General features: G+C 32.1%; 1 protein-coding gene across 1 annotated transcript in view; it reads left to right on the forward strand.

Annotated features, from left to right (window-relative positions):
* The window catches only part of LOC127708185 (uncharacterized), a 73,143-nt gene that overhangs the window by 41,599 nt on the left and 3,775 nt on the right, over positions 1-27,769 (forward strand). Inside the window, exons 10-13 of the mRNA XM_052213034.1 lie at positions 17,629-17,661; positions 23,271-23,318; positions 25,797-26,071; positions 26,597-26,624. Coding sequence (XP_052068994.1) covers positions 17,629-17,661; positions 23,271-23,318; positions 25,797-26,071; positions 26,597-26,624 — 384 coding nt within the window. The remainder of the gene's footprint in view (positions 1-17,628; positions 17,662-23,270; positions 23,319-25,796; positions 26,072-26,596; positions 26,625-27,769) is intronic.

Below are 27,769 nucleotides of genomic sequence, written 5' to 3' on the forward strand. Positions count from 1 at the left end.
ATTAGGGGGGTGTCAGGGCTCATAAACTGGTTAAACCCCAGCACATTCTTAATGTGCCTGTTGATAGTTGCGACATTTTATTAGCAATTATTCCACTTCTCCTATTTCGTATATGTTGTAAATCATGTAGTTGCTGATCTAAAAAAGAGTAAGTACTGTTAATACATTTACACCACATTATATATTAGAGAATTTAGTAGTGGATTCATAAACGATGCGACGTAAGAGATGTTTTTTTGAACCATTGATAATCAAACAAAGAAAAATTGATTGATAGCATAATACTAGTACTATAAACCTAAAATCATATATAAGCATTTGATATTATGAAAAATAAATTAAAAGTGTAATAGGCATATGAATGTTTATTTTATGGTAGCTTGAACTATTGTGTAAAAACCACACTCGTATAAAGGTTAAGTTTCTTACCACGATGTTGAAAATCGACAAATGGTCAAACTTGACACCAGGAATCAACTTTTTTATGATTTTAAAGAAAATTGGCGATTCAACTTTTCTCTTAATTAGTATCTTTGTCATTCTATGTTTGAATATTGCTATATATTTATACTCAAAAACATTCAAGTGTCGAACATTATCTTCCATAGGTAAAAAAATAACATAAACAATATAACAATTAAAAACCAATTGTTCAGAGAACAATTGAAGGTCTTTCTACAAAAAAACATGTATTTTAATATGAAAATAGTAAAATTCGTTTTAAAATATCATTTCCAGCTTCAAATGATAGCTTATTGTACGCTGATTCCAAAAATATATGGTTTCTATACAATATTTTTAAATAAGGGAGATACTTTGTTACTTCTGGTTTGAAAAATGTTACTTCCGGTATTATTCAAACGTTTAGTTGACACTGATACCAAAAATATCTGGTTCTATAAACTTTTACATTAATTAAGTACAAAAAAAGCTACTTCCGGTTTACACAAGGTCGATTCCGGTTGGTTTTTCTAAGGTTAAATGGCTTGAAACCTAATTCAAAAAGTCCCATGGATTTATCATGTATACACATGAGGTCAAAACAAAGGTCAAAATCTAGAACGTCAATTTAACCTATGACCTTGAGCTCAATTTCAAGGTCATCAACCAAGGACCTAAAATCAAAAGACCCTAGGACTTTATATATTTTATTCATGAGTTATATCACCATATGCATATTTTTAAATAAAAGAGGGGAGAAAACGCTAATTTGATGTAAGCGTACCCTTTAAACCGATATGTATGTGTTACGACATGTCGCAACTAACAATTAAGTAAAAATATGTTGTCGATATCTTATATCGTGTATGAAAAGAGGTGAAAATAAGCCAAAATCCAAATTTAAAAATGACCTTGACCTTTGACCTTGACCCTATTTTCTTTTTTTTTGGACCAAGGACCTCAAATCAAAAGACCCTAGGTCCCTATCACTTATGATTTACCAATTACAATTACATTTTACCTATTTTAAATTATTCTTAAGATCCTGAGGATATAACGAACATAAAATTGTCATAATCTTTTACGGTTGCGAAGGTGATGCGTACACAAGAAAAACAGTGTTTGGGGAGATAACTCTTACAACAAAAAGTGTTCGGCTAAACAGGGTCAGTTTCAAAATCGCAATAACTGTTCGATATCATACACAAAAAATCTAAGTGGCATCTTGCGAAACAAAAAAGCACCGTCAGAAAAAAGTGGCGGAAGAAGAAAAAAAAATAATAATTAAAAACCAATTGTTCAGAGAACAATTGAAGGTCTTTCCACCAAAAACCATGAATTTTAATATGAAAGTAGTAAAATTAGGTTAAAAATGTCATTTCAATGGTCAAATGATAGCTTATTGTACGCTGATTCCAAAAATGTATGGTTTCTATACAATATTTTTTTAAATAAGGGAGATAATTTGTTACTTCCGGTTTGAAAAATGATACTTCCGATACTATCTTTATATTTACTTGACACTGATTCCAAAAATATCTGGTTTTATATACTTTTATATTAAGAAAGTACAAAATATAGCTACTTCCGGTTTACACAAGGTCACTTCCGGTTGTTTTTTCAAGGTTAAATGGTTTGATACCTATTGCCAAAAGTCTCATGGCTTTATCATGTATACATTTGAGGTAAAAGCAAAGGTCAAAATCTAGAACGTCAAATTAAGCTATGACCTTGAGATCAATTTCAAGGTCATAAATCAAGAACCTCAAATCAAAAGACCATAGGTCTTGATTATATTTAGTTAATGAGTTATATCACCATACGCGTATTTTTAAATACAAGAGGGGAGAAAACTCCCTTTTACGTTCAACGTACCCTTGCAATCAAAATTTACGTGTTACGACATGTCGCAAATAACAATTTAATAAAAATAATTTGTCGATATCTTGTACGGTTTTTGGAAATAAGTGAAAAAAAGCCAAATTTAAAATTCAGAATATGACCTTGACCTTTGACGTTGACCTAATTTTCATTTTTTTGGACCAAGGACCTCAAATCAAAAGATCCTAGGTCTCTATCACTTATGGTTTACAAGATAGAAATGCATATCACTTATATCAAATGCATAAGGGGAAATAACTCTCATATGGAGCGTTCATATTGCTTCGGTCAAAATAGGACTAATCATGCGAAGGATGTGACGAGCAATTTTATAAAATAAATTTCTCGCTTTCTTTTACGGTTACTGAGGAGATGCTTGCACAAGGAAAACAGTGTTCGGGGAGGTAACTCCTACAAAGAAAATTATTTGGTTACACAGGGCAAATTTCAAAGGCGCATAAACTGTTCGATATCATATACCAAATATCTAAGCGACATATTGCGAAACAAATATTTATCGCAAGAACAAAATAAGGCGGAAGAAAAAAAAAAAAAAAAAATTAAAAACCAATTGTTCAGAGAACAATTGAAGGTCTTTCCACATAAATTTTCTAAATTATTGATGAGAAGCTACTTCCAGTTTACTCAAAGTTACTATTGGTGTCCAAGCTTTGGTTTCTTCATTCTGATTCAATTAATATATGGTTTCTATATACTTTTGCCTGAAATAAGAGAGATTATTGCCAACTTCCGGTTTAGAAAATGTCACTTCCGGTCATATATGATAGCTTTATTTACACTGATTCCAAAAATATATGGTTCATACATACTTTTGCATGTAAAAAGGAGATAATTAGCTACTACCGGTTTAGAAAATGTCACTTCCGGTCTAATATGATAGCTTTATTCACACTGATTCCAAAAATATATAGTTTGTATATACTTATGCCTGTAATAAGGGAGATAATATGCTACTTCCGGTCTCAAATGAAAGGTTACTGTATGTCCATTCAAAAAATATATGGTTTTAAGGTACTTTTTTATGAAATAAGTGCAAAAATGGCTACTTCCGGTTTACTCAAGGTCACTTCCGGTTGATATTGTTCAAGGTCATATGTCAACCAACAGTTTGCAAAAGACCCTATGGCTTTATCATGTACCAAGTTGGAGTATTAATCAATTAACCTTAAATTGAATCATTTCAGGGACAATAACTCCTATAAGATATCATTGGATTGTTTCAGACCAAATGTATCATATCTTAATCACAATTAAGCAAACATTTTGCACTAGTTCTTTAATTTGTAATTTTAAAAGTGACAGAGGAGATCAAATAAAAAGGAAAAGTCAAAATTTTGAATATGACCTTGACCTTTGACCTTGGCCTCAATTTCATTTAAATGAACCAAGGAACTCAAATCAATATACCTTAGGTCTCTATCACTTACCATTCATGCTATACATTTATATATCCCTTATGTCAAATACAGAAGGGGAAATAACTCTCATATTGAGTTTACGTATTGCTTCGGTCAAAATTGGACAAAACATCCTGAGGATATAACGAGCAATTTGGTAAAATAAATTTGTCGCTTTCTTTTACGGTTATGGAGGAGATGCACACACAAGGAATTTAGTGTTCGGGGAGATAACTCCTACAAAGAAAAGTATTAGGTTAAGCGGGGTCAATTTCAAAGGCGCATAAACTGTTCGATATCATATACGAAACATCTAAGCTACATCTTGCCAAACAAAAATTTATCGCAAGAACAAAATTTGGCGGAAGAAAACAAAATTAAAAACCAATTGTTCAAAGAACAATTGAAGGTATTATCGCATCAATTTTCTAAATAATTGATGAGAAGCTAATTCTGGTTTATCAAAGCTACTATTGGCGTCCAATCATAGGTTTCTTCATACTGATTCAATAAACATATGGTTTCTATAGACTTTTGCCTGAAATAAGGGAGATGATTGTCAACTTCCGGTTTAGACAATGTCACTTCCGGTCTCATATGATAGCTTTATTTACACTGATTCCCAAAATATATGGTTTGTATATACTTTTGCCTTAAAAAAGGGAGATAATTGGCTACTTCCGGTTTAGAAAATGTCACTTCCGGTCTCATATGATAGATTTATTTACACTGATTCCAAAAATATATGGTTTATATATACTTTTGCCTGTAAAAAGGGAGATAATTGGCTACTTCCGGTTTAGAAAATGTCACTTTCGGTCTCATATGATAGCTTCATTTACACTGATTCCAAAAATATATGGTTTATATATACTTATGCCTGTAATAAGAGAGATAATATGCTACTTCCGGTTTATAAAATATCACTTCCAGTTTCAAATGATAGATTAATGTATGACCATTCAAAAAATATATGGTTTCTATGTACTTCTACATGAAATAAGTGCAAAAATGACTACTTCCGGTTCACTCAAGGTCACTTCCGGTTGACATTTTCAAGGTCATATGTCACCCAACATTTTGCAAAAGATCTTATGGCTTTATCATGTACCAAGTTGGGGTAATAATCAATTAACCTTAAATTGAATCATTTCAGGGACAATAACTCATATAAGATATCATTGGATTATTTCAGACCAAATGTATCATATCTTAATCACAATTAAGCAAACATTTTGCACTAGTTCTTCAATTTGTAATTTTAAAAGTGACAGAGGAGATCAAATAACAAGGAAAAGTCAAAATTTAGAATATGACCTTGACCTTTGACCTTGGCCTCAATTTCATTTTAATGAACCAAGGAACTCAAATCAATATACCTTAGGTCTCTATCACTTACCATTCATTCTATACATTTATATATCCCTTATGTCAAATACAGAAGGGGAAATAACTCTCATATGGAGTTTACGTATCGCTTCGGTCAAAATTGGACAAAACATCCTGAGGATATAACGAGCAATTTGGTAAGATAAATTTGTCGATTTCTTTTACGGTTACGGAAGAGATGCGTGCACAAGAAAAACAGTGTTCGGGGAGATAACTCCTACAAAGAAAATTATTTGGTTTCGAAGGGTAAATTTCAAAGGCGCATAAACTGTTCGATATCATATACCAAATATCTAAGCGACATATTACGAAACAAATTTTTATCGCAAGAACAAAATTAGACGGAAGAAAAAAAAAATAAATAATCAGAAGAAAACCAATAGGTCTTTCCACAGAAAAGTGGAAAGACCTAATAATCAGAAGAAAACCAATAGGTCTTTCCACAGAAAAGTGGAAAGACCTAATAATCAGAAGAAAACCAATAGGTCTTTCCACAGAAAAGTGGAAAGACCTAATAATAATCAGAAGAAAACCAACAGGTCTTTCCACAGAAAAGTGGAAAGACCTAATTAAAAAAAATTGTTCAGAGAACAATTGAAGGTCTTTCCACAAAACAACATGTATTTTAATATGAAAAAAGTAAAATTCGTTTTAAAATTTCCAGCTTCAAATGATAGCTTATTGTACGCTGATTCCAAAAATAGATGGTTTCTATACAATGTTTTTCAAATAAAGGAGATAATTTGTTACTTCCGGATTGAAAAACGTTACTTCCGGTATTATTCAAACGTTTAATTGACGTTTAAATATCTGGTTCTATAAACTTTTACATTAATTAAGTACAAAAAAAAAGCTTTACACAAGGTCACTTCCGGTTGGCTTTTCTAAGGTAAAGGTAGCAATAAACAGTTAGGAAAAAATATTTAAATTTTCCCTCATACATTTTACCATCCCCTTTTCATTGCCTTCTTGTAATATTTAGCTTACTGTTTGTGTCATATATGTGCATATGTATGTAATCAGAATCTTCCATAAATTTCATATCCAGTATATAAAATGGTAAAATATAATTTCTTTTTGGTGTATCCATGGCAATAATCTGCATTTTTTTGTTATAAAATATAGCAAAAAGGGGGGAAAAGATGTCACATATTTCCCCTTTTTGACCAAAAGTAGAATTTCAATCACTTCAAGTAATACCTTTTCTGAAACTGCTTACATATACCTTTCAATAAATCTAATGAAAATCAATGTCTTTCGTCTCATTTTTTTGTAAAATTGCGTCAAAAACTTCGTGTAGAAAAAAAGTGTTTGTAAACATTACAATAATTTCTGGACCGATGACCGGTCTAGCTATGAAAATACGGAGAGTCAAACAGAAAATAGCCCATAAAACATGTAAAAAATAATCTTGATGTTCTTATAAACCACCTTTGAAGGCTAAATTAGTACTCAGCTGTCTAAAAATGAATTTTATTACACAATAACTTTCATATTTGAAAAATCCACCGGGGCCAAAATGCGAAACCAAACTCCTAACTGTGTATTGCTACCTTAATAGTAAATATTTTTTTCAAATTCTACCTTTTAACTAATTTTCTGTGTTCTGCTAGCTAAAACGAGTAAAATGGCCTTTTATTTTTGAAAATTGGTTGAGTAATGAATATTTTATGAAGGTAAGCAGTTGACACTGAAACGCGACAAAAACTGATTTAAAGAAAGGTGCCAAGTCAAAGTGTAAAATCTTGTTTCTACCTCAATTTTTGGCAAAATCTTTAAAACTATACCTCTTTTGTCAGTTTTTTAATGTTAAAAATCTGTATTAGACCTCTGATGATGCAAAATTGTACAAAATTTAACAATTTCAAGCACGAAAATGTTAATCTTTATGTTTAATGTATACCAAAGGCTTGATTAAAAAACTTGGTAATTGGGAATCAATTTCTTACAGCTGAATCAACTATACATTTAATATATGTCAAAATGTAACATGAAATCTTGATAAAAATAATAATTTGATATATTCGCAAGAATAAAATACAAAACATTCAATACTTAGGCTACTATACATACTGCGCAATCCTTCAGAAGCAAGGGTTAAGCAAATAGAGTACAATTAGAAGCCTTGTGTCAAAATGTCTAATTTTGGTTGCTAACGACTGTAAACAATAAAATTGACATGTATTGTCATTCCTAAACACTTAATTCCTTCAGAAGTTGATTTAGAATCTAAATATCAATAGATTTGTGGTATGAAAAGTCTTAAATTATACAATTCTGAGCTTGGTAAGTGTGCCATAAGGTAGCAATAAACAGTTGGGAAAAAATATTTAAATTTTCCCTCATAAATTTTCCCATCCCCTTTTCATTGCATTCTTGCAATATTAAGCTTACTGTTTGTGTCATATATGTGCATATGTATGTTATCAAAATCTTCCATAGATTTCATATCAAGTATATAAAATGGTAAAATATAATTTTTTTTTCGTGTATCCATGGCAACAATCTGCATTTTTTTGTTATAAAATATAGCAAAAAGGGGGGAAAAGATGTCACATATTTCCCCTTTTTGACCAACAGTAGAATTTCAATCACTTCAAGTAATACCTTTTCTGAAACTGCTTACATATATCTTTCAATAAATCCAATGAAAGTCATATGTCTTTGGTCTCATTGTTTTGTAAAATTGCGTCAAAAACTTCGTGTAGAAAAAAGTGTTTGTAAACATTACATTAATTTCTGGACCGATGACCGGTCTAGCTATGAAAATACGGAGAGTCAAACAGAAAATAGCCCATAAAACATGTAAAAAATAATCTTGATGTTCTAATAAACCACCTTTGAAGGCTAAATTAGTACTCAGCTGTCTAAAAATGAATTTTATTACACAATAACTTTCATATTTGAAAAATCCACCGGGGCCAAAAATGCGAAACCAAACTCCTAACTGTGTATTGCTACCCAAATAGCTTGAAACCTAATGCAAAAAGTCCCATGGATTTATCATGTATTCATATTAGGTAAAAGCAAAGGTCAAAATCTAGAACGTCAATTTAACCTATGACCTTGGGCTCAATTTCAAGGTCATCAACCAAGGACCTAAAATCAAAAGACCATAGGACTTAATTATATTTGGTTCATGAGCTATATCACCATATGCATATTTTTAAATAAAAGAGGGGAGAAAGGTCCGTGTATATTTGCGTCCATTCGTTTTTCGTTTTGAAATATCAAAAACAAAAAACAAAAAAACGAAAGTGTTTTCATTTTTCGTTTTTGATTTCTTAAAAACCAAAATGAAAAACAAAAGTGTTTTCGTTTTTCATTTTTGATTTCTCGAAAACCAAAACGGAAAACGGAAGTGTTTTCATTTTTCGTTTTTGATTTTTCAAAAACCAAAATGAATATTATAAGTGTTTTTGTTTTTCGTTATTGATATCTCTAAACAAGAAAAGAATCAACATTTGCATTCAATTTCTGCATTTCGCTCTATTTAATTCTCGTTTTACGTTATACAATGTTTTGCTTTCCTTTTTCATAGCCATTCATACCCCGGTGTAATTACTACTTAATGTAGACACAATAGACCGCCTGACTTATGATTTGAAAGGTGATAAATGAATCAAAGACTTTCAAATTTCCTTGTTTTTATCTATAATAAAATATAAAATTATTATATTTAAATATCAAACGAATCACAAATGTAAATAATACAATGAAATACTATATAAAGATGGTAAAAATACGATTGATTACAACATCACATTAACAAGGGAGGTTACTATTTATCTGATAAGAAAACTAGCCCTGTCGGTTATCAGATCAATGGTATTTAAATCGGAGATAATGCCGACGAATGGAAAACACTTGATCAATCTGAACAATAAAGATGCATGATCTTTACCTTTTCTGTTCTGAAAGGTTAGTTATCTTAGATGATTAGAACTGATGACCTAGGTCCTTCTGTCAGTATTAGTACTATTACACGAACATTCAGGACAATAATCTGATTATATTTTATTATTAAGATCGTTTGATTGAAAAACAAATTTCCGAAAGATTACAATTCAAAATGGGGATTACCATTCAATCATTTTGCCATTTACGGCCTATTCGTGATGACTTTTACTCATTTGTGAAGGCTATATGGTGACATATATACTATAGGGTGTGGAAGGGGGGTTACGGAATAGAGAATAATGGGCAAAAATATAAAGAATAGAGAAAATGAATAAAAAAATAAAGAAAAGAGAATAATGCACTGTAAGAATATAAAGAATAGAGAATAATTGGCAAAAAGTATAATGATTAGAGAAAAATGGCCTAAAACATTAAAGAATACAGAAATGAATGACCACAATCCAGACCCCCATACTAGTAGTTAGTTGCCTTTACCAACGTTTTTGTTTGTCTCCAGTATATTGTTATTGGTAATCATACGTTTTCTATTTACTTTTATGACTATCAATTAAAACGTGAGCTTCAATAATTTGTCAGCATATGGTTACTTAATTCTTTGCTTCCTGGTGACAAAATGTAAAATTTTTTTTAATTTATTGCGTCCAAAGCACTTTTTGGTTTTATCTTTATCAGGAGGGTTAGGCGGGGGAAAACAACAGTACATTTCACCTATTGGTACTGTATCGTCACTCTTCTTTCATAATCTTGTGCCTGCTTTTTTTTTATTTACACCAGGTTATACTTTTCATTTCAAAACCTGTCTTTCCCCCACTCCTCCCCCGTGCAAAATAATATAATTTCATTAATGGTGGCCCCTTTAATTTATGATAAACAATAATTGAAAAAAACATATTATGTGTATATGTCATACAGCTACCGAAGACAACAACAGAATCACAGGTGTCATTCGATAAATCGAGAAAAAAGATCGCGAAAGAATGCCTAACGGTGGTCAAGTATTACGGTTGGATCGTGAAAGCTCTGATATAGTAACGTGAATTCAATCTTATCGAGAAGACATATGCGAGGTCAATTACTAATCTAAAATAACGAATTATACGAAGAAATTCACAAAAACACTAAAATTGTCTGTCAAAATGGTTCAAGATAATGATTAGTATCTGAGAAAAATCAAGGTTTAATAGTCAGTGGCGGATTTAACGGGGGGGCACAGGGAGCACGTGTCCCCCAGTCCAGGTCACCAAAAAAAATTCTAACATAATTTTATTGCTACTGAATCTGCTTATCTAGAGCGGAAATTAATCACAGCTTGATTTGACTTCTCAAACCAGCCGTTAATTAACCCCAGCTTCAACATGTGTGATTTATGACAACTTATGGGTGTGTAAATATTAACACCTGTGTGTAATGTCTCTTTGCAAACGCTTTTATGTAAACGACATGTACATGTTGATTGGAATAGTACGAATATTTTTATTGGTTTTAAATTTTAATAAAAAATTACAGATTAAGATCGATTAACAGGTGAAATATTCTGATCAGGAAAGACATTACTAACTAAAATCTTTGTTTTTAAAGAATAGGTACAAATAGATATTTAGTGTCAAGAATGTTGGTATCGATATATGGGATATGTCTTCATAACAAAATACTCACGCAACCATTTCTTGTGATTTTTTTTTTCGAAATTGTCTTTTTTGTGACTTTATTCAACAACATAACACACTATTTTTTAATATCATTAAACAAGATTTTTTTAAAAACTGAATGCTGTATTTCTTTTCCCTCTTATTTTCAAAGGAAACCAACAATTTGTTTGAACCCCCCACTACCTGTCCAGAAAAAATTTTGGAATTTTCTAATATATAATAAAAAAAAATGCTATTGTATTTTTATAGGTCAAACTTTATAACATAATCTGGAACTAATACATTTATCTAATAGCCCAAGCATGCAGTAATAAATGTATATTGTTCTTGTTTCAATTACCATGTACATGTATGAGGCTATGAATAGGTCACCATTTATGATTAAGGATATGAATGGGGTTTACAGATATGAGAAGAATCGGCAAAAAATTTAGATAAGAAGCGGGATAAAAAAATATAGATAACAGAATAAAGAAGTGATGAAATATAAAAAAAGGTTGATTGATTGCTGGTTGTTTAACGCCCAGTGACAAATATTTCATGCATGTTTAGGACGAATATAATAGCAATCAATTGGCAGAAGAATAAAAAATAAATTGAAATGGTAAAAAATTAAAAAGATATAGAAATATAGAAACGATGATTTGACACCCCCCTCCCCCTCCAAATCGCATTTATACATCTCTAAAAAAATATTTAATTTTGGTTTCATAGATCCTTCCCTGAAAGTAAACCGTTCATACAAAACTACAAAAGACAGATTGCACCTCGACATTCCAACGACATTAAATATGTAAACAAACTAAATGTTTTTGATAATTCGAATGACTAAACAACTTTCTTTGAAAAATGTAATTTCATTTTAATGATTCAAATGGTTCTTACATTTATTTAGTGTTAATTGCCCAAAGACTTAGAGGAAAATGGGAATCCGGTGAAATACCTACATGCAATTATTTACACGATGCATCTCTATGAAGTATCCCCTGATTTATGTGTTTAAGTGTTCTGTCTATACGGAAAGTAATTCCATCGTACACCCTAACCCCCCCCCCCCCCCTAAATTTGTTTTTTACAAACGAAACTCCATGTGTGTGTCTTGGTGAAATTTTACAAACTGAAATAGTGAAACAGAATGCTATTTACTTTGAAATATTCGCAAATGTAAGGAAAGGCTGTGCGCAAACGTAAACAGAAATTAATCCCCAAATGCGCACTAATCTAATACGACCCCAGAAACGTATACTATATTCTTTATGATATGTCTGGTTTACCCGAATATTTTTTTCTGAATTTCTCGTTTGTTCGGATGAACTTTCAGTGAATATGTGAACATCTTTCGTTGACTTTGGTAAAATTTTAAAGATTACAGGTATACAACTATTATAGGTAAAAAGCGCAAATATCTTGTCAATTTTGTTCAGGTGTATCAAAGTTAAAAGCGCAAATGTCCTTTAGGAAAACTTATTCAATGTAAGATTATATTTGTACAAGTGGTCATTAAGGGCAGTAAGCCCTAAGCGTAATCAAGTATGAATCTTTTTCTCATAACCATGCCCTCATGAATATATTGTTTTACTACACAAATTGAGAATCTTCTTTGACAACCTTTTGAAACTCGCCAAAGATGTTGCTGAAATTGGTTCAGTTGACATGCTCTTCCAGTCTCTAATCGTAGCTAGAAGAAATGAATTATGGCATGCTACTGTTCTTGACCTGATAAATATCAAGTTGGCATGTCGTCTAAAGTTATAGTTTTCGGTGTTATGATGGAATAATGTAGATAAACTGGGACAAGATGATTTTTTATTTTGTACAGGTATGTACTGAGTCTATGAACTTTACGGCGTGTTTTAAGAAGCTCAAGGCCCACCTGAAGCTAGGAACTGTTTCAATGAAAAACACTTTTATTTGACTGTTTTATCTGTCACACCAAATGTTAAGTTTCCAATATATCATTATATATTGGAATGCCAATATATCATTATATATTGGAATGTAGTCATTATAGGTACAAAACGTGTTCTTTTTTTAATGAATTCCATATACTTGTGTTGCGCCTTTTTTGTTTTTCACATAAAGTACAGCATATTTTATTTATCTTATTGCACAGTATTATTGAGAAAGTTGAATCATTTTGACTGCCATTATTTTTTTTTCGGACTTGTTCCGCTTTTTTAAAAAAACAGATTTTTCACAGATTTTGAAGTAGAAATTCAAGTAATTACATTCACGATCCTATACCAAATCTTTCACGATCCGATCGCAATGCTTGACCACCGTAAGGTATTCTTTCGCGATCATTTGTCTCGATATACCGATAGACAGCCGTGAGAATTAAAGGCTCCTGACTTCAAACATGCCAATATATTCGAGTGATACTCCCTAATTCATACCTGTGTGGTGTAAAAATCAGTTCATAAGAACACAGTTGTCTTTCACATGAAACCACGTAAAACAATGGTTAATAGTTACTTCGGTATAAATGATCGAGAAAATAAGAAGGTAAAAAACAAAACAAATATAAAAATTAAGATAGTATTCATGCAATAACTACAACTTGGATACATTGATTGATTGATTGATTGATTGATTGATTGATTGAACAGGGATTTGCTCATGTTACTCCGAACGAAAGTCATGTTTGTTGTTGTTATCATAATAATTATTTGTATTGCCGCCTTAATTTCACCAATGAAACTTTTCATTAAAGTTTGCCTTTGTATTAAATTAATTTATTAACTTCTTGGAACTCTACAATGGCCGTCTGATTACAATTCGACCCGCAAGAATGTGAAATATGCAAATTTATTTGGCCTTCAATGCCTTAACTCTTTTAATGTGGGAATCCTATGGGAAAGAACATTGACATAATTTTCTAAACGTTTTTTGGAACTCAATGACATTGCATAGTGTTGCAACCTGTAATGTAAAGAGGTGCATGAAATTACGGAGGGTATGGGAACTTCGATGTAGTCAAACCAAAGATTTTAAAATTGGTATGTGCTGCTTCTCTTCAAGCACCTGGCATTAATAAGTAAAATCAGAGACTGGTCGGCTCCGAGTCAAAATAATGAATCCGCGTAGGATGACATGTCTTCCTGCGAACTATAGCATCGCGAACTAGGCTCAGTGTTTCGATCTAATACAAAGCAGGTTAATAATTCATATTTAAAAAAAACATGTTATCGTCCTGAATATGCATTTAATTTGCCACTGGACATTAAAAATCCATCATTCGTTACCCCCGCAGGCACAACCTTGCAAAAAAGGGTGATTTTGCGGTCGTATAATGAAATTTATAAGTCCAGGGAAAATTGGCCTCGTCGCTTTCAAAGACCCCCTCCCCCTTTTTTCCCCCTAAAAATTTGAGGAAAGCCAAATGTTTATCAAGTGCCTGTGCTTTTGGCTATTTCTGTGGTTGACCTTACCTGCTGCCAACAATTAGGTTTCGATGCTTTACTGCTTAAAAAAAATGGTTAAACAAGTTCACGGTTATGAATGATTATCAAAATATATTTATTGCAATCACGCAAAGTCGAAACCAACAAAATAAACCACCAATTACTAAGGCAAAGTAATAAGAAACTGATCAAACTCAATAAGTCTCACAACCTTATGTTTTGTGATTTACGAAGTCGTAGCAATTTTATCACATATTTTATATTTTGATATAAATCAAGTAAGGCGAGAAGTACAATAATGTGCCGAGTATCGTGACAGACATCTTCTTTTGGACTGCTTCTTAGTGACTCATAAGATGGCCTACTAAATGACGACTTGGAGTGGGACCTTTTTTTTTAAATAATCTAAATAACGTATCCATATTACCGTCTTGAATGTTTGTGTAATATGTCTAATATTGGCTGATTGGCCTCAGTCATCCTGCTATTCTAATAATCTTACATAACCAACCTTTCAAACTTAAAAGTTAAGATCATGCATCCTTATTGTTCAGATTGATAATATCTTTTCCATTCGTCGACATTATCTCCGAATTAAAAAATACTATTGATCTGGATAACCGCTGTGCATACTTTAATGACAGGGCTAGTTTTCCTATTAAATAATTAGTAACCTCCCTTGTGAATGTGATTTTGTAATTAATCGTTTAATTTTCACCATCTATATAATATTTCATTGTATTATTCAAATTTGTGATTCATTTTATATTCAAATAAAATAATTTTATATTTTTTATAGATAAAAGCAAGGAAATTTTAAAGTCTTTGATTCATTAATCACCTTAGTTCAAATCATAAGTCAGGCGGTCTATTCTGTCTACATTAAGTAGCAAATACACCGGGATGTCAATGGCTATCAAAGAGGAAAGGAAAACATTGTATAACGTAAAACGAGAATTAAATAGAGCAAAATGCAGAAATCATATGCAAATGTTGATTCTTTTCTTGTTTAGAGAAATCAAAAACGAAAAACAAAAACACTTCCGTTTTCCGTTTTGGTTTTCGAGAAATCAAAAATGAAAAACGAAAACACTTTTGTTTTTCATTTTGGTTTTTAAGAAATCAAAAACAAAAAATAAAAACAATTTCGATTTTAGTTTTTTGTTTTTGATCTTTCAAAAAGAAAAACGAATGGACGCAAATATACACGGACCGGGAAAACTCTAATGTGATATAAGCGTACCCTTTAAACCGATATATATGTGTTACGACATGTCGCAACTAACAATTAAGTAAAAATATGTTGTCGATATCTTATATCGTGTTTGAAAAGAGGTGAAAATAAGCCAAAATCCAAATTTAAAAATGTCATTGACCTTTGACCTTGACCCTATTTTCTTTTTTTTGGACCAAGGACCTCCAATCAAAAGACCCTAGGTCCCTATCACTTATGGTTTACCAATTACAATAACATTTTACCTATTTTAAATACAGAAGGGGAAATAACTCTCATATGGAGTTTCTGGACCGCTTAGGTCAAAATTAATCTTAAGATCCTGAGGATATAACGAACAAATTGGAGACATAAATTTGTCATAATATTTTACGGTTGCGAAGGAGATGCGTACCCAAGAAAAACAGTGTTTGGGGAGATAACTCTTACAATAAAAAGTATTCGGCTAAACTGGGTCAGTTTCAAAATCGCAATAACTGTTCGATATCATACACAAAAAAAATCTAAGCGACATCTTGCGAAACAAAAAATTACCGTCAGAAAAAAGTGGCGGAAGAAGAAAAAAATAATAATAATAATAATTAAAAACCAATTGTTCAGAGAACAGTCTTTCCACCCATAAAGATCTATTTTGATATGAAAATATTAAAATTTGGTTTAAAATGTCATTTCCAGCGACAAATGATAGCTTATTGTACGCTGATTCCAAAAATATATGGTTTCTATACATTTTTTTTTAAATATGGGAGACAAGTTTGAAAAATGTTACTTCCGGTATAATTTGAATGTTTACTTGACACTGATTCCAAAAATATATGGTTCTATATACTTTTATATTAAATAAGTACAAAAAATAGCTACTTCCGGTTTACACAAGGTCACTTCCGGTTGGATTTTCCCAGGTCAAATGGCTTGCAACCTAATGCAAAAAGTCCCATGGCTTTATCATGTATACATATGAGGTAAAAGCAAAGGTCAAAATCTAGAACGTCAAATTTACATATGACCTTGAGCTCAATTTCAAGGTCATAAACCAAGGACCTCAAATCAAAAGACCCTAGGTCTTAGTTATAAATGGTTAATGAGTTATATCACCATACGTGTACTTTTAAATACAAGAGGGGAGAAAACTCTAATTTAATGTTAGCGCACCCTTTAACCAAAATGTATGTGTTACGACATGTGGCAACTAACAATTTAGTAATAATGTGTTGTCGATATCTTATACAGAGTGAAAATAAGCCATAATCAAATTTCAGAATATGACCTTGACCTTTGACCTTGACCAAATTTTCTTTTTTTTGGACCAAGGACCTCAAATCAAAAGACCCTGGTCTCTATCACTTATGGTTTACCAGTTAGAAATGCATATCACTTATATCAAATGCATAAGAGGAAATAACTCTCATATGGAGTCTCCGGAACGCTTCGGTGAAAACCAAACTCAACATCCTGAAGATATAGCGAGCAATTTGGTAAAATAAATTTGTCGTAATCTTTTACGGTTGCGAAGGAGTAGTGGCCACAAGAAAAACAGTGTTTGGGGAGATAACTCTTACAACGTAAAGTATTCGGTTAAGCGGTTGTCAGTTTCAAAAGCGTATAAACTGTTCGATATCACATACCAAATATCTAAGCGACATCTTATGAAACAACAATACTACGCAAGAAAAAAATTAGGCGGAAGAAAAAAAAAAAATAATAATAATCAGAACAAAATCAATAGGTCTTCCACGGAAAAGTGGAAAGACCTAATAATCAGAAGAAAACCAATAGGTCTTTCCAAAGAAAAGTGGAAAGACCTAATAATCAGAAGAAAACCAATAGGTCTTTCCACAGAAAAGTGGAAAGACCTAAATATAATAACTAAAAAAACATGAAAAACCAAGACATACTGTATTCCGTTATTTCATAAATTACAGAATGCGTATTATCAATGCGACAGAACTCCCGTTTGTTGGCATGTTTTAATTATTAACCCCTTTAAGAGTATATTTTAAATCATGGCTTATGTTAGCATTCGTAGTCTAATGGTATCATGCATAGACTGAAGATTGTAATGATATTCTGTAAAATACGCGCAAGTTCGATCCCTTCATATGAAACTTTTTAAGAGTATACAAGATCGTAAGTTTAAAGTTAAAAGTTATATTATAAGCTATCTTAAGTTAACACAGTGGTCAGTGGATTCTTAAAAAAATAATCTAAAGTTAAAACAATACACAGAGTGACATCAGAAAAATGGAAAAAGTTTCATTATGAGGTGTAATGATGTTATCTTTTTCTTCTAGATGTAGGAAAAGAACTAGAATCAGTGGTCAACGGTATGTTTAAATTAAGTATCTGTGTATTTGTGAAAGACTTCTTTGTTGTTAATACCTTTTACGACATAACATAAGAACACAACATGAAATCAGTTTGTAAAAACAACTAATATAATAACAAATAGTACCGACTGAAAGCCAGATCGTAAAAAATTGACACTATAAAACATATTATTTTCTCCCAGACTAAGTATCATTGACCCTCAACGGATGAAGTTAAAACACATCATTAAAATTCAGAGAAAGCCACGACCTTGTGCACGACCAGCATATATATATAAACTATCGGTATTATATAGGATTATAAGTTTAAGTAGCTGTATCATGTGTAAAGCAATTCATATTTTTTTTTCATAATTTTCTTATGGTTGTGGCCTGTTATCTATTTCTTGCATGAAGAGAGTACTAGTGTGATACGAAAAAGTGATACGAAAACTGCGTTAATCTGGTTGGCTTATTCAGCATCATGAGACGATAATTCGACATTTCCATTGGCTAATCGTTTGGTTTATGATGGATTTCAATGGTTAAGACGATGTTAAGTTCGTCCATGGCAACATAATATACGATTTCTTTAATTATTTACAACACACTCACACTTTTTTCCTAAACATGTTTTTTTTGTCATATTTTATTACATTCTGAAGTCTGTAAAGTTTTAAAATGTCCGATGTTAAAGTTTGAAGCCGTAACAGGACAAATGACGTCATACTGGTATGTGCAAAAGACTAGAGCAATGGTTCGCTTGAAATAATCTCTTGTTATTAAATTCAAATACTGTGGATTCCTTATTTTGTTATGGATATCCAATTTTCGTGGATTTCGCGGGTACAGATGAGCCACGAAAATATATGTTCAACGAATTACAGATTTTCCATCAGGTTGTATGCAGACTTTTGAATATCAACATTGTTCAAACATTTTTTTCAAATGGGAATCAAGTGACTTTTTAAGTAAACATTAAGGGTTACACAAGGATGAGAAATCACATATTATGACCTGACGGCATTTTGTCAATTCATTGCATACAATATGTATGTCCTTTTTCAAAACCTTTATAACCTCTTTTTCATGAACGTTGAACTTGTCATAGTGGTCATATGTAAACTTTAATTTGTTCCAATTTCATGTTGAAGGAGCATCACTTTTATACTTAAATCTTTTTTATACTGACATATGATGTAACTGATGTACAATGTAAAGATCAAAATAAGGCGAAAGAGACCAAAGAGATAACCAATAAATTGAAAACAAATTGGCAATTTTATGTAAAAAAACGAAAAACTACGAAAAACAAACAACAGTACACAAAACACAACAGAAAAACTCATGACTTAGCAACACGAACCCTTAAAAAAACCGGGGTGATAACAAGTGTTCATGAAGATTCTTCTGATTATTTTATGTTTTCTAAGTAATACTCGCTTCCATTATTTTATTAGAATAGAATGATTTTTGTGATATTCAGGTTCGTCAATATATAAAAACACCCTATGGTGAAACCAGTTATGTACTCATACACTTACATTTGTATATAAAGGGACTGTAAAATTGTATTGTATCACGCTAGGACCGTGGGTCATAAAACTTTGTTCAGTAATCGGTGTACAAAATTTGCGCTCGAAAAACCAAATCCAGTGTGTTGATTTTTGAGTTTGAGTTTGGTAATCGTTCTCGAAAGTTTCATGACAGCAAGACCAGGACATGTTGTATGTAGCCGTTTAATCCAAGACTTTTCGGGAATCTTCATATAGTTTTTGAAGTAGCAAAGTTGACTATCAGGTGTATTGATGATATCCTGTTCCTCACTAACCCGCACTTGATTATAACTTCTATGAAGAAAACGACGGCTTCCAGATTTGGAGCAGGAACTGCTTATCCGTCCAAACCTTATACTTCATATGGTTTGCGTTGGGGTTCGTATTGTTCAGGCTGCAGTTTCTATTTATTTTTCTAGACTGTTGTTTGCCTTTAAATAGTTGTTTGTTTTTCGTTTTATATATGTTGTACAGGGTTACAGATTTAAAATCTAAGGAAGCAGACAATAGTATACCACTATCATTTATTATCAATCTTTGCAGAAGAACCTGTAAGTCGTGCATCTCTCATAAGACAATATATTTCACGTTCATCTCTCAAAAGACAATATATTTGTTAGACTCAGATCGACGTCTGGTCTCTAATCGACGTCCGTTCCTCAAATCGACGTCCAAATCTGACGTCACATTTTCAAATCAGTGTCCAATAGTTTGACCCTTTAATCGACGTCCAATGTGACGTCATGTATTGCCAAGACAAAGTCCGATCGATTGTAGTCTTCACTAATCGATGTCCCATATCAATAAATAATAAATTACTGCACGTATACATGTACATGTATAAGACTTTGATTAATTTTTGAACATTCAAATACCAAATAAAAGATGAATTTTGGTATGTTTTATAGGATTCTTATACAAACATTTATTCAAATAGAAAACTCTCTAAAACACTTTTTCTCACAGCAGTACTCATTTATCAGAACTATAGCCTTAAAGAAATCACTGCATATACTCTAAATTCCTTTTACAGTACATTTTATACCCCTACCCCTGTTTCAATTTTTTAAAGAATTTGAAAACCAGACTTTAATTATTGCCAGCTTACCCTATGTGCATGTTTTCTGACAGGAACTGTCTAAACATGTTTGAAACTATTCTGATAACAAATTGAAAGCATTTCGTAATACTATAAGTGTATTGTTTAGTAGTTAATCATTCCAACTTTCAAGATTATACAAAGTATCCAATCCTGCCTGTGTCTCCAGTCCACATCTTACTGAATGCCTTTTTGTCAATGAAAGTTCATAATTTTTGTCTCAATTGGTCAGTTAAGAATTCTTGTCTCAACAGTATCATCCCTAACCATATAGCTAACATAAGTTAGTTAATATATGAACTAAAAGTGTCTAAACAAAGCCATATTTGAAAAAGTTGTTTTTAAGAAGATATCAGTCTGGTGCATAAATTCACTAAAAGTTTGATAGAAATGACTGCTTACATCTTACTTTTGCATAACTTCCCAGCACAGTTATTGATTTTTTTACAAAAGACCTTGAAAATAATAAAATCATAGCATTTACAAGTTAAATTATCTGTTTTATGACCCAGGGGTAGGCATTGTTTTCTGTTTTTTGTCCCTGGGGCCTCACATTTCCTAAATATTTTCCCTGTTTCTAGCAATGTGGAATATTTAGTATATATTTAGGATAGAACACACTACTGTAAGTTTTATTGAGGTCTTTTTGTAATTCTAGCTTGTACTTTTTAATGCCGCGGTCACAAAAAAGCACATTTAGGTGTTACGGCTTACTTTTGGGTTATCGACAGGACAAAAACACTCCAACAAAAATATTTAGGAAGGATCAATGAGTTGCAATGACTGCGAAGAGTAAATATAAGCACTTCTAAACAATTTGAATTACAAATAGGCATATATTATGAATTTATTTTGAATTCAGGGCTTAAAGTAAACCATGCATACTGTAAACTGTGAATTTATGCTGAGTCATCATAGTTAAGGCTCAGGATTTTCTCAATCTTCATGAAATATTTATAAAACTTCATATTTCAGTTAAATTCTTTAAAATCTCTGAGATAAACCAGATTTTGTGAAAATCTGTATGTTCTATTTTTAACCCTATATAGGTTGCAATTCTGTAAATATAGACAATGCAATTTCCCATAGGAACTCCCTTTGCGGCTGAAACTGTGACACTTTTACCATGAAGTTTCGTGAAATGTAATATCCCAGAACGGAAAGTTTATATGCACTACTATTTTATTCAAAGGTCAAAATATAGGGCTGTGCGGCATATTTTCAACATTTATATGCCCTGAACTTCTAAGAGTTTAAACTTGTACTAAAATTCTATACTACCCTAACCTCCATATTTGGACCTCCTGAGAATTAAAATTTAGGCGCTACCATGTTTTTCTATACTGGTTACATTCCCAAGTGATGTCTCTATGAGATGAAACACAGAGATCATAAATGGGAACCAGTACGTTAACAAATTAACATATCTATGAATATTATATATCTCCCCAAAAGAGGCGTGGTTTGAGAAACAGCTGTATTTACAAAGTGCAACCTTTAACAACTCAATTTTCAAACAGATACAGACTTTTTATTAGGTCGATTTCTTTCTGACGCAGCATTATTGTTATTCGACTGATCTTTATTTATATCATCTGTATCGTTTTGTCTTTATGTAAAGCTGTTTTAAGAAACTAATTGTCTTTAAAAATTACTTACGAATCGTAATGACTTAGTAGACGTATGAGAAGGAACAACAAAGTCAGTTACATCTCTTCCCAAAGAATCAACTAAAGCAAAACAAAAGGACTAACAATCGATAAATAATACTTAATAAAGTTATGATGTCATTGCGGCAAGTCCATAAAACGGACGTCGATTAGAGAAGCCAAAAATTGGACGTCGGTTTGAGAACAACAAAAAGACGTCGATAAGAGGGGAATACAATTGGTCGTCGATTTGGAATCTTATTTTATTGTGACGTCAGATTTGGATGTCGATTTGAGAAAAAAGGACGTCGATTAGAGACCGGACGTCGATCTGACTATTACATATTTAAATGTCACCAGTGTCTAAGCAGAAAGTTGATGAACCAGGGCTATGTCAAAGAACGTCTCGTCCTTTTTTCTAAAAAGATTCAGTCGAAGATACCAAGACCTTGTTGATAAATATTCCGTATCAACCTCACAAATAATACATCTTGTAGTATATATTCTAGGTAATGATGTTGTTTATCATTTTAATTACGTGTAATAGTGTTCCTTTATATGTTTTAATGAATTATTTGCCTTTACTGTTTATTCCTCTTTTAGGTGGAATCCTTTTGGCGTGGTTCGGACATTTGTTATCCATTCGTTAAATGTGTTTGAGCTTTTGATTTTGCTATGTGATTACGGACTTTCCGTTTTGAATTTTTTCGGAGTTATTTTTGTTATTCAACTTTCTTCGGAACTTGTACTTGACTTGTGCATTATGTTGCTGCGCTATGTTCTTGGCTTTCATTTTGGCTAATGTGCTTTGTCTATATGGCATTTTGTTTTTCTTTGTTGACATATTTGTTTGTTTTTATAGTGATTAAGATTATAACACAATGTTGACTGCACTACCCCTATTTTTGAGATTTTTACCTATTATGTCTGTTTGGTTTGTTCAAACATTATTGTCAATATAATAAAATTTTAAAAGCTGTCATACAAGTGAGAGGTTTAGCTAGCTATAAAACCAGGTTTAATTCACCATATTCTACATTGGAAAATCCCTGTACCAAGTCAGAAATATGACAGTTATTTTTCATTCGTTTGATTGTTTGAGCTTTTAATTTTGCCATTTGATGACTTTTCCGTTTTGAATTTTCCTGGGAGTTCGTTTTTTGTTTGTTATTTTACTTTTTCATTATTTCACAAATCTGTCCCAGTAGATAGAAAAAATGTACTTCCGTATATGTCAACTTATAAATATCTCGAATGAAATAAACTGTACTATAAGTAGGAATTCGATGTACCATATGCTACATTTGTACACATCATTTGCAGAACAAGTCGATATGGATTTGCTTGGAAAAAAGGCACAAGTAGCAATTGGTATGTATATTATACTTTTGAAATATTAATTCAGTAATATCTTACTGAGTTTCCAGTTTTCATTTTCTTCATGTAGCGCTTTTTACTCTACATTAAATAGCTAAAACACGTGAATTAGTGTTCTGTAGCAGTTCAGTGTTTCTGTTGTTCCGTTGTTTTTCCTCTACTGACGAGGAGAGGTAGCACTAGGCCACCGAAAGCTGAATTCTTAGTTCGGTCTAGGTTGCCGAGTGGTCTAGAGCGCTGGACACAGTGCAGGTGGTGTTTTCTCGATATCCCAATAGCATGACTTCTAATCCCGGCGCTGGAAGAACAAAAATTTGCTTCCGCAAATTTGCAGATTTAACATAGTTGTGCTGATATTTAGAGTAGTTCCGGATATGGTGTACAAATTTTTGCACCTCATGTTTGCGATATACCATCTTTTCCGCAAGTTTATTGTTTTCTGTTTGATGATAAATTATTATAAGATCCATTTTGTTACATCTGGTGATCCGTTTATTTGGCAATCGCCAATTGCAGTCAGCAGGGTTTAAGAACATCAGTTGTTCGACCTGCTAGTCAAATGCGTTTTGCTAAAATATACTTTTTCACTTATTTGGTCTTTTGGAAAATGTTGTTTGTGCGGTATTTAGACCCCTCTACCAAGAAATTTGTTTTGCATGCACACGTATAAAAATTGCGGTTTTTATCCAACGCAATCATAGGTTTGAACGTTGTTTTCAATTTAGACTTGTTTATATTTTTTCGTTTGGGCTTGTATTATATTTGCCTTCGGGTTTATATGATCCGTTCATCCTATTTCAACTCTTTCAAAATTCAAGAGTCTATCCTAAATTGAGGTGAATTATATGGCCTTCCAAATACCGTTTCGATTCCTAACATCACTGAAGATACATTAATTGTCGAAATCCGGATATGGTGTACAAATGTTTGCACCTCATGTTTGCGATATACCATCTTTTCCGCAAGTTTATTGTTTTCTGTTTGATAATAAATTATTATAAGATCCATTTTGTTACATCTGGTGATCCGTTTATTTGGCAATCGCCAATGGCAGTCAGCAGGGTTTAAGAACATCAGTTGTTCGACCTGCTAGTCAAATGCGTTTTGTTAAAATATACCTTTTCACTTTTTTGGTCTTTTGGAAAATGTTGTTTGTGCGGTATTTAGACCCCTCTACCAAGAAATTTGTTTTGCATGCACACGTATAAAAATTGCGGTTTTTATCCAACGCAATCATAGGTTTGAACGTTGTTTTCAATTTAGACTTGTTTATATTTTTTCGTTTGGGCTTGTATTATATTTGCCTTCGGGTTTATATGATCCGTTCATCCTATTTCAACTCTTTCAAAATTCAAGAGTCTATCCTAAATTGAGGTGAATTATATGGCCTTCCAAATACCGTTTCGATTCCTAACATCACTGAAGATACATTAATTGTCGAAATCCGGATATGGTGTACAAATGTTTGCACCTCATGTTTGCGATATACCATCTTTTCCGCAAGTTTATTGTTTTCTGTTTGATAATAAATTATTATAAGATCCATTTTGTTACATCTGGTGATCCGTTTATTTGGCAATCGCCAATGGCAGTCAGCAGGGTTTAAGAACATCAGTTGTTCGACCTGCTAGTCAAATGCGTTTTGTTTAAATATACCTTTTCACTTTTTTGGTCTTTTGGAAAATGTTGTTTGTGCTGTATTTAGACCCCTCTAACAAAAAATTAGTTTTGCATGCACACGTATAAAAATTGCGGTTTTTATCCAACGCAATCATAGGTTTGAACGTTGTTTTCAATTTAGACTTGTTTATATATATATATATATATATCCTCGTTGATACAATATTCCAGAGTTTACATTTCCTATAACGATTTCCTTGATAGAGTGTTGCAAATTACAAAGAAGCTTTTATATCTAGAGTTCCAAGTGGTGAAATTGAAATCATCCCTTCGAAAATTTACGGACGCCATCACCAGTTGGTTGGCCATTATGTAATATCTGTTTAAAGATAACGACAAATATGTTCTAAATGAAGTAACCACAGTTTCGTTCTTGTTTCCTCGAATGTGACATATCGAATTAGACTTATAACTGGGCGTGTACTTACTGACGCAACATGATAGGTGCCACATGAGGAGCAGATTTTCTTTCCAATTCGTGACACATGTGATTACCCCGATTTTTTGGGGGGTACGTGTTGCTCAGTCTTTAATGTTTTATGTGTTTTGTATTCTGCTTTTTGTCTTTTTGCCTTCGGTTTTCTGTGTCAGTTCGTTTTCGCTGTATAAATTTGATTATTCCTTTTGCTGCTTTCGCCTCTCTATTAAATAATCTACATTTGAACTTTAGACCGAAACATGTTTTTTTTATGTTATCAGATAATTGAATAAATACAAGAAACACACGTATCAATAGTTTGTATATCCAGTTGCGTGCTCCATGATATACATGATAATGTTTTGTTTTGTCAGTACAAAAAACCATAGACTTGCAACAGTGTCCTACAAATAAGCAGCTTGCCCATTTGAGCCGCATGCTAAGCATTGATAGCTGTAAAGAATTAGTAATACAGCTTGAGGTTTCCAAAGATACGTTAAAGTCTATTTGGGATGAATACAAATATCACCTGGATGATTACAAATTCATGATGTTATGGAAATGGAAGGAGAATACCAATTGTAGTTCTTTTCAGGATTTGTTAGGGGCAATGAAAGATATAGGTGAAGATGACCAGAAAATATATCAGGTAAGAGGATTCATATTAATTTGGAAAATGTTATCATGGTTATTGTATATTACATATGATATTTAACGTAAAAAAAGATAGCAATGTTGACATTCAATAAACAATTTGGTAAAAATAAATAAACAACGTCGCAATTATCACACAGAACTATAAATAGTAAATTTAACTGAGTAATATCAGGCGAAAAAGCAGTCACTCCTCCTTTAATAGCACAATTCGCGTTGTCCACGTCCAGTGAATCTCACAGTCATTATTCAAGAGAAGAACTAAACCGTGGTCACTTGAAATTTGTGGTACACAGATTCAGGTATTCCGTAACCTATTAGAGTTTTGTTTATAACCGATAACTAATAAATAAATGATATTATGAAAGTGGTATAATGATATGGACTGATATGAAATTGAGAAATTTAAACTTTTATATGACTTCGTGAAATGGCAATAACACAATGAATGAAGTGACCATTTATCTAGGTTTTTTCAACATCTGTCAGGTACAAATGTAGTAGGTTGATTGTTTTACAGGTTTTCACAAAAGAAGAATTTCCAAAAGGTATGATACAAGTCAAATATTCAATCACAGTATGTTTTACTGGTTTTAATGAGATAACACAAAAATATTTGTTTTTATTTACAATGTGGAAACATTATGACATATATAAGTTTTGAATCAAAGATTTCCAAGCGAAACGGAATGACATACATTTTAAAAATCAGATCATCTCCTTTAACTTGATACGTGGATTGTGTATTTTCCAGTAATAAAAGAGATGTCAAAAATACAAAGTCGATTACCATCTGACGACGCCGTGTACATGGCAAAAAAAAAACAACCGCAAAACGACATTATACAAATCCAACAGAGAAAACTAAATACCGAGCAATAAGTGCTTGCAAAAGTATCTCATGTAAAGGCAGCATACGAAATGATATCCCTTTACATACCTGGTCATTTAATGAGTCTATGAAAAAAATTTATGTGTTTTCGGATGATCAAATGCATTTTAATGTACGAATCTTATTTTCACAGTGGATATATTTTGTATAGAATGCAATTATTTCGAGTCTCTGCTGTGTAAAGTGCTTAGTTAAAACATAATAGTAACACTGTCACAAACATCTTACGCCTGCTAGAACGTATATGTATGTATTTGTTATAAAACATAAAACAGTTCAAATAAAGAAATAAGACTTAATATATATAATTAGTATCATACCTTGGACTTAGCCGTAAACCCTAACAATCAAATGTTTTTAAATTATAAAATAGGCTTATACTGAATGTATGCCATGGCAATACACTTTACGTTACAAATAACATTAATTACCTGCAGTAAAGCATGCATGATTGTTTTTCAAATGAATACAATATTTAAAGAACCTTGAATAATAATAGGGACAGTAGTTTAAATTTGTATTATTATACATATATAGCAGAACACACCCGTGACATCGGGTACCTACGTCTTATTTTTAGCCTGGATATTTAGTATTCGTATTGTCATCTGATAAAGTCATGCAGATTATAAGGTACACAGTTTTCTCTGCTTTCAAAATCGTTATATTTGAACCCGTCCTGGTTTCTAACTACAACCGGAGACTACATGTGACATATACTATTGGTATCGGTATCGGTTTTGACCTGGAACTTGTAAATTATTGGTAATATTAATTATATGGAAAACTAAAGGGCCTGGA

Source organism: Mytilus californianus, unplaced genomic scaffold (assembly GCF_021869535.1).
Source record: "Mytilus californianus isolate M0D057914Y unplaced genomic scaffold, xbMytCali1.0.p SCAF_7, whole genome shotgun sequence".
Lineage (NCBI taxonomy): Eukaryota > Metazoa > Mollusca > Bivalvia > Mytilida > Mytilidae > Mytilus > Mytilus californianus.